Raw genomic sequence first — 8,514 nt, forward strand, 5'->3', positions numbered from 1 at the left:
GACTCTGCCCTTGGGTCATTGCCTTATCAGTGACTCTGCCCTTGGGTCATTGACAGCCCTCCCTGCCTGAAAGGCTCAGAGAACTCAAAAAGGTTGGATTATTCCTTCCAGATGATTCTGGCAGGTGTGGAGGGAGGAGATCTGCGTCTCTGCTGGGGCTTCCTTGGCATCCCCTTTTTGCCAGGTTGGAGCAGTTGGCCTGGTGGCCATTTACACCACAATATTTGCAAAGAAGTTAAAAATTTAAAAAAATCCAGTTAAAGGCAGTGAAGACGTTGTGTGGATGACAAAGACACATTTCTGTCTGGGTTGAAGCTTTACTGTCTGTGGTATTGGAGCTATTTTCACCACAGCAGTAAGGGGAACGCCTGTCAAGAAAGGAATTTTTTTTTCCAAGGACACGTTTGCTTCCTTCCAGTGTAGCCAGGTTTGTTGGTTCACATCCCCTGGGCTCTTCAGGTTCCCCCAGAGCTGTTTTCTGCTGAGGCATTGGAAAAGGTGATGTGCAGGAGAAACAGGATGAGCGAGAGCTTATTGGAGGACCAGGCTAAGATGAGCACTGTGTGTGTTTGGGAACTGTTTCTGTGTTTGGGAAGAGGTCAGCCCCACGTTTACACGTTCAGTGGAGTGCCCGCAGAGGTTTGTGTTGGTGCTTTGATTCCCATTCTGTCTTCTGCATTGCACAAGGGCTGGAAAGCAATTCCAGAGGACGAATGCTCTCTGGCAGATAGCCCATAGGGTTGGCAGTGTTTGAAGTTGAAACCAACAAATTGCAAAAGTCCTGTAACAAATAAGGAATTCATTCACCTGCTTCCTAGATAGGATTCCATACAGATGGCTTATGATCTCATCTCACACCTAAGGACATAAATGTGCTCCTTGTGCTGGCACTTCATGGCTCTGAAGACATGTCTAGTGTCTGCTGTTGAGTGGATAATCTACACAATAGTTGTAAAAAGATCTTTCAAATATGTACTGTTATTTTTCCTTAACACATCCATGTGATGCTCTAGTCCCCCGGACTTGCACACCCACCACTGATGGGTGTAATGAGAATTTCTGTCTGCCCTGCTTGCAGTTGTTAAGGGCCATGGGGAGCTGGCACCTCTGCAAAACATTTGAAATGTATGTAATTATTGTAGGGAGCTGATACTGAGATCCTCTTGCCATGCAGATTTTTTGTATCTGTTTCAGACAGGAGATTGTTGTTCTTTTTGTCTTATCCAGGTAATAGAGGGAAAATAAGATCAAACTTGTATGTCAGCAGGCATGGATTTAATGATTAACTTTTCAATGGCCGATCCTGTGTATCTACATTCTAAAGAATTGCTATCCTGACTTGCTGTATGTAGTCATGTATTTGATAAGCTTTAAGAGCTGATCTGTGAAGTCAGATGCCCCTACACACAGGCACAGACCGCAAGGTGTTTGTCTTCATCTTGGTAGTCAGTTTTCTGTCCCCCACTTTATGTTCTGGTTGTTTGCTGCCTGTATCAAAGAGGTGGAAAGATGGTAGAATATTTGACAGAAATCTCTGTGGAACATATGCTGAAACGCAGTTATGAGGGCTAAGTACAAATCTAATCTTTCCTGGTGCCACCATCAGGTTTCTGTAATTTTTAATTACAAGTCAGAGTCTGATATGAGTTCCCTTATTGATGACCCAGCATTACATTTCTGTTCAGTGTAAGTGGGCACCTGTTTCAGAGACAATTTTTGCATTCTACTGTGAAGGACAAACTAGACCATATCCTGCAAGATTTGTTAGCAGTATTAATAATTCCCTATTCTAAAAGACGCCCTGGTGCTTTAATTTCCATAAGAACAGAAATATTTTGCACCTCTTACAAAATGGTAGTGGTCTGAGGCAAATGAGGTAAGGAAAGTGGGAGTTAGATTCACTCTGATATATTGTACCTAGCAGAGATATAGAAAACAATTCTGACAAAGATCTATTAAAATGAGCAATTGATTGAGTTCATCCTAGTGGAGGAGAATGGCTAGGCAAGAAATGTTAAAATAGAGAACAGGACTCTTGGAACAATTGCTGATTTTGAGTTCATGCTATCATAGAATGATGGAATATCTCAACTTGGGGGGGACCCATTAGGACCACAGCCTTGCCTTTCTGTTTTCTTTCTTTTTTTTTTTTCTCAGAAAATTTCCTTTGTGGGACTAGCTGTGATCATAATATATCCTCCACAATTTCACTCTGCAATTACATTGCCAAGGAGGAACTTTTCTTTATGATTTCTGATAGCCTAGGAATAGCACCTCTAGCACCCACATTTTTGTGTGATGAGACACAAATGCACATGTCTCTTCCCCATACCCTCTGTACATTTCTCTGAGGTTGCTTCAAGATGAAAACTAGAGCAGGAGAAAAGCCTCCATTCTAAGATCAGGATCTAAAAGGACAAATAAGAATGAAGGAAGGAAAACTGAGGAGGGAATAGTACAGAGCACAGTGATGGGTCTATAGTAGATGCCCATGCTGACATCCACGTTATTTGTCTGCCCCTTGATTCTCACCCAGAGGCTTTCAACTGTGCCATTACAGCTGCATACATTCCAACCCTTCTATTCCATGCAGTGCCACCTGCCTGCCTCTTCTGCCCTGCCTTTCCCTCCTGAAGAGCCTGTAACCATCCACCCATCCCAGGGCACTCCAGTCACAGGACTTGTCCCACCAGTTTCACTTATGCCAACAATATCAAGTCTCTGGCACCTGGCAAAACTTTCCAGGACACCATTGCTTGTTCCTCAAGCTGCATTCATTGGTATAGAAACATTTTCACGAGTGGTGCTTTGCAGCCAACACTTATGAAGCAGATTGAGGGATTCCCTTCCTGCTCCTTTCCTCACGCTTTGGCACACAGTGCCACTGCTCATCACTGGCCAGCCTGGTATTCTCCCAATCCCCTTCCCAGACTAGTTTAAAGCTCTTTCAAGCAGCCATGCTAGCTCCTGTGCTAGAACTCCTTCTCCCCTCTGAGAATGGCTCATCCTGTCAGGTGTCTGTATGTGAGGTGGTGAATGGATCACCCCACAGTCAAATACCCAGTATTTTTGTTTTGCTTGCAACAGCCTTGCCATGCATGGACCCCAAGGATCTGTCTATTCCTACCAGTATCATTCCTTTTTACCGACAGGTCAAGGCAATCACTACCAGTGTTCCTGATCTATCAACCAATTGTCCCAAGGCCCCAGAAGCTCGATTGATGGAGTGCACAGTATTAGATGAGTTGGTTTAAAAACCTTTATTAGTAAAAGCATTTTCCTGGGAGAGACATCCTTTCATGTCCTGTCTGGGCACAGCAGGACCAGCAGTGGCAGCAGCACAGGTGAGTTCCTCATTCTCTTCTCCTGGTTACCCACAAGGGGAGGTGCTGGGTGAGAAGGGCCCGGGCCAGGAGAGCACCTGCTGCGCTGGTCCCTCCGCTCGGCTTCCTAGGCCGCGTCCCTCAGAAGAGCAGGACAGTGCGGATACTGAAACGTGGAAGGGAAGGGAGGCTTGGCTGCAGCTCAGGAGCAGGCAGTGGGGCAGGCAGGTGTGCCTGGGGACCGGCCACCATCTCTGCCATCCAGCCTCTTCCTGACTGAGCTGCATGAGGCGTGCAGCAGTGGGGCAGCCTTCAAATCCCTGCTGAGGGGAGCCCCTCGCAGGATAAGGCCACAGGATCTGTGCTGAGCTGAACCATGAGCAGGAGGGTTCCCTGTGCTGAACATGGGCTCTTCCCTTGGGGCTGTGGCAGATCTTGCCAGCACTCAGCTGGGAGGCCCTGCTTCCTCAAAAGGCTCAGGTGCTCTTTGGGAAGCCAGTGTTGCATGCTCTGCCTGTTGGAACTTTAGGAGGAGGTGCTGAGGTTTGCTGAACCTCCTGCTGGTTCAGGGTCTCACCTTTTTCCTGCACGGAGCAACTCAAATCCCTCGTTCACTCTAGCAAATGGCAGAGTGTGCGTGATCAGCAAGTCCGGATTGAATTTCTTCTCCAAGTAGCCGGCAACTAATTTGGGGATACATTCTCTTGTCTTCCAGCCTAGAAACAGGAGAAAGCAGCTGCATGAATATTGGGAGAAAGGCTCTTTTGGTACGGTAGTGTTACTGTCAGGGTCAGGACTAGTGACCAGTGCTGGTGCCACACCCTTGTGAGATGTTTTCTTTGGGAAATGATGCCCAAAGATGCTCTTTGGGATGAGTGGGTTACTGTGTGACACAGGTGGAGGATTATTTGCTTGTCTAATGCTAATGTTCAATACAGGCAATGCAGTGCTCCTCTTTAGTTGTCTTTTACTTGAAAACCCTTTTTTCCCATGGATTGTCAACTGCCAAGAAAGAAAAAGCTGAATTGTTGAGGGTGCCTTCCAAAGTACAATACCTCCGAGCGCAGATCCCTTCCATGTACGCCCAATCAACAGAAGTGTGGGATCGATGGAAATCTCTGAACCAGAATCCAGTACACCAACCATCACACAGACACCAGTGCTCATATTGCAGGAAGCCAAGGCAGCAATCTGATGGGACAGGTGTGGAGAGCCTGGTTCAGCCATGGCTTAAGGAAAGAGGCCACAAAGGTATACAGCTGATGGGAAAGTAAAGGGTAGCTGTAAAGCAGCAGTTCCCAGGCTTGATTTTGTAAATAACTTGGTTCTCAGACACCTTTTCTATAAACAGCAGGATTCTCAGACAGTCTTCCCATAACAAGCAAAACATTCTGTCCTTGGGCTCTTTGGGAACAGATAGCTGCTCTGGGAACAGATATGAAGGTTTTGAGAACTTTTCATATCACAGTGAGAACGCTGGTCCTGTTTTCAATAAACAAACCACAGGTATTGTAAAACAAAAGGAGGGGTTAGAGTTTTCTCTGTAACCTATCATGAGCTCGAATTTTGCAATATGCATGAAGTTAATTAACACTGTTATATAAAGTGGCTGATTTAATCAATAAATCGAAGTCAATGCTGATCAACGACAAGGTGGGTTGACTTCCTTTGCTTTTGACAGACAGGCAGGAGAATGAGAGAAAGACCTTATGGGTCAGGCAGAGGAGTGCTCTTTTTGTGCAATCTCCTGCTCCTCCCTGGGAATCTGAAAACATGCATGTCCCCTTGTGGAGCACACCTGGAGAGCATGGGGCTTTTTTTAAGATCATGCTGTTTTCTCTCACAAACATATGCCCAGCAGTGCAGGCAGCCTGTGAGGATCTTCCCATGGGGGTCAATTTTGCCCTGAGAGGAGCCTGTGATGATCTGGGAAGGAGGGAGGACAGGTGTTCAAATGCCACCTACCATGGTGTCCTTGTGCCCGATGGCCTCAAAGGAGTAGTCCACGCCCTGCCCGGTCATCTCAGTGAGCACCTCCTGGATGGGCTTCTGGAAGTCTCGAGGGTTGATGCAGTCGGTGGCTCCCAGCTCCTTGGCCTTGGCAAACTTGTCCTTGTTGATGTCCACGGCAATGATGCGGGAAGCTCCAGCTGCCTTGCAGCCCATGACAATAGAGAGACCAACTCCTCCGAGGCCAAAAACAGCACAGGTGGAGCCTGGTTTTACCTGCACAGATGGGAGCCCGTGAGTCTCCAGCAGCAAGAGCAGGAGGAGAAGGTTCCTTTTGCACAGGATTGATGAGCATGTGAGGGTGACCCAGGTGCTAAACACGCCTGAACACCAACCTTGGCTGTGTTGATGGCAGCCCCATAGCCTGTGGAAAACCCACAGCCAAACAAGCAGACTTTGTCTAGAGGCGCTGCAGCATCTATCTTGGCAACAGTGTACTCTGGGACCACGGTGTATTCTGCAAAGGTGCTGACCCACAGGAAGTGATGGATCTGCTTCCCTTTGCATGAGAAGCGGCTGGTCTTGTCCGGCAGCAGGTTTTGTGGTTCAAAAAAACTGTGGAGGAGATGTAAGTATTTGTATTTGATTGAGTGAAGCACTGATTTGTCATAAAGTCCATCCCATGTAGGTGTAGGGGAAGGCAAAGTAAACTTACTGGGACTTCTGGCAGAAGTTGGATTCAGGATTCCGGCAGAAGCTGCATTCCCCACACTGAGGGATGCAAAGTGGGATCACTTTGTCTCCTGCAACAAAATGGATCTCTGTTAGGTGCCTTTAGCTCCACAGTCCCTGAGGGCATTGCCTGTTGAATCACCTCTCCTGAGCTTTATGATGGTAGAAACCTACAATGAACCCTCTTGTTTCCCTGTGAGGATGAATGCTCCACTCCTCATTTGTCTACATGGGGATCAGACTGTAAAATTGGACATGAGAGTCCAGTGCATTGATTCTGCACTTTGTTTTTTAACCAGTGACTCAGGAGAAGGGAGAAATTTCTGAGCTCTTGGCAGAGCTGTGAGGACTGAATCCTGGAAATGTGTTTGAGTGTTTGTTGGTTACCTGGTTTCACAGCAGTCACTCCTTCTCCAATGCTTTCCACAATCCCAGCTCCTTCATGGCCAGGAATAAATGGGAATTCCATATTAGGCAAGGAACCTTTCAAACCGTGCTCATCTGTGTGACAGATGCCAGTGGCCACAATCTGTTCGGAGAGGAAAGAGTAAATGGTGATTTCTAGAAACAGTCCAGACATTGTTTGTTTCAGTTTGTGGAAGGATGTTCCACAGAACTTCTCTGGGCAGTTAAGGTGATGGGTGGACACTGATCACTGGATTATATCCAAGCTACAGCCACAAGAAGAACAGCTCCCTTTAGGGAGAAAAAATTATTGAAATGTATTTTTACCTTGATCCGGACTTCCCCTGCCTTTGGGGGTGCAACTTCCACCTCCTCAACAGAGAGTTTGCCCGGGGCCCAGGCAACAGCAGCCCTGCACCTGATAACCTGGAAACAACCAAGAGGAATACATTGCAGGGAAAGGTTCTGTTACAGGGCTTGCAAGGGTTTTTCAGGGTGAAGAGAGAGACGAGGATGTTGACCTCATGTTCAGAAGGCTTGATTTATTATTTTATTATATATATTACATTATAACTATACTAAAAAGAAATAAAGTTCTCAGAATGCTAGCTAAGCTAAGAATAGAAAAGGAATCAATAAACAAAGGTCTGTGTCTCAGCACAGAGTGAGACCCAGCTCTGCCATGAGTGGTCAGTAAATCCAAACATTCACCCAAGACCAATCACGGACGCACCTGTTGCATTCCACAGCAGCAGATAACCATTGCTTACATTTTGTTGCTGAGGCCGCAGCTTCTCAGAAGGGAGAAAAATCCTAAAGAAAGGATTTTTCACAAAAGATGTCTGTGACAAGGTTCACCTTTGACAACAGCCCAGGACAGTTGTCCTACAATCACCAAAGCCAAGGCTGCACAACACGTGTCTGTGCACACTGCAGCACACACTTCCAGAGCTACACAACTGCCCTGTGCTGTTTTCTGAGGGTTGCTGGTTGGGTGGGATTTGGTGGGGGAGCAGAGACATTGGAGTGCTCAGCTGTATGCAATGCCAAACAATGTTCAGTAAACACTGGCATTGTGTGAAGTGTGAAATACAAAATGAAGTGACTGGTTTGTCTGGTGTACGGGCAGATGTGACAGCAACATGAGCACTTCTGCAGGTTAAGGCAAGCAAGACTGAACTTTTCATTTCACTGAGCTGATGGTATCTAAAAAGAGGTTACAAAACAGTCCCAGCCTGGCTGGCAACTGAATCATTTCTCTCCTTGCCAAAAGGATGATTTATTTGTGACATGGCACAAACCCTTCCCCGATCAACTCAAAGCAGTTTGGCATCAGCAAGATGGGGCTTGCAGCCTGGAAAGGCCATTGCCATGGACAAGGCTGAGTGCAGGAGGTGAGTGGCTGAAGAGGGCACCACTGGAGAGCTGCGTTTGCTGCCAGAGCAGGAGCTCAGGGTGGGATTTTTGAGCAGGAGGGTGTTTTTCAGGGCAGCACAATTGCAAATTTTGTCTCCTGAGTAGCCGAGCAGGACAGAGGGGGAATGCACTACCGAATGCAGGTCTGGACGTGTTCAGTTGCCCGAGAGCAGAGTCTGGTGAAATTCTCAGGGGTTTGGGAGAGGAGGGAGAGTAAGGTCAGAGGAAAGAGGGCACACGGAGTGGTGTGCAGGCTGAGCCTTCTGCAGCGGGTTTGGCCAAGAGCAGGGCACCTGGAAAGGAGGGTGGGAAATGCCTTGTCCTTACTTTTCCCGCAGTGGCCATGTGGTCTTAGCGGAGCCGTGTCTGTCGCTGTGGCAGGCTGGAGGGAAGCTGCTGCCCGGGCGTGCTGCAGGATCCGCCAGGCGTGGAGCGGGAGCAGTCCCGGCGCGGCACCGTCTCTGGAGAGCGCTGGTTAATGTGTGTCGGGGGCTGGATGCTGCACAGGGAGTGCTGAGGGGAGGAGCTGGATAGCGGCAGGGAGATGGATGGGGGCAGAAGTCCTCCAGGGAGCCTTTTATCAGTGACTCTGCCCTTGGGTCATTGCCAGCCCTCTCTGCCTGAAAGGCTCAGAAAACTCAGAAAGATTTGGTTTATTCCTTCCAGATGATTCTGGCAGGTGTGGAGG

The 8,514-nt window shown here is 47.7% G+C and overlaps 1 protein-coding gene across 1 annotated transcript; it reads right to left on the minus strand.

Annotated features, from left to right (window-relative positions):
* Positions 1-3,245: 3,245 nt before the first annotated feature.
* Positions 3,246-8,514, minus strand: LOC134418289 (alcohol dehydrogenase 1-like). Its single transcript, XM_063156393.1, has 9 exons — positions 8,154-8,514; positions 6,738-6,836; positions 6,393-6,534; positions 5,989-6,076; positions 5,669-5,888; positions 5,289-5,549; positions 4,379-4,514; positions 3,901-4,039; positions 3,246-3,489 (listed from the first exon to the last, which is right to left on the minus strand). Exons 1-9 carry the CDS (start codon positions 8,169-8,171, stop codon positions 3,465-3,467), a joined length of 1,128 nt encoding a protein of 375 aa, XP_063012463.1. The 5' UTR covers positions 8,172-8,514; the 3' UTR covers positions 3,246-3,464.

The sequence above is a fragment of the Melospiza melodia genome, chromosome 5 (genome assembly GCF_035770615.1).
Source record: "Melospiza melodia melodia isolate bMelMel2 chromosome 5, bMelMel2.pri, whole genome shotgun sequence".
Lineage (NCBI taxonomy): Eukaryota > Metazoa > Chordata > Aves > Passeriformes > Passerellidae > Melospiza > Melospiza melodia.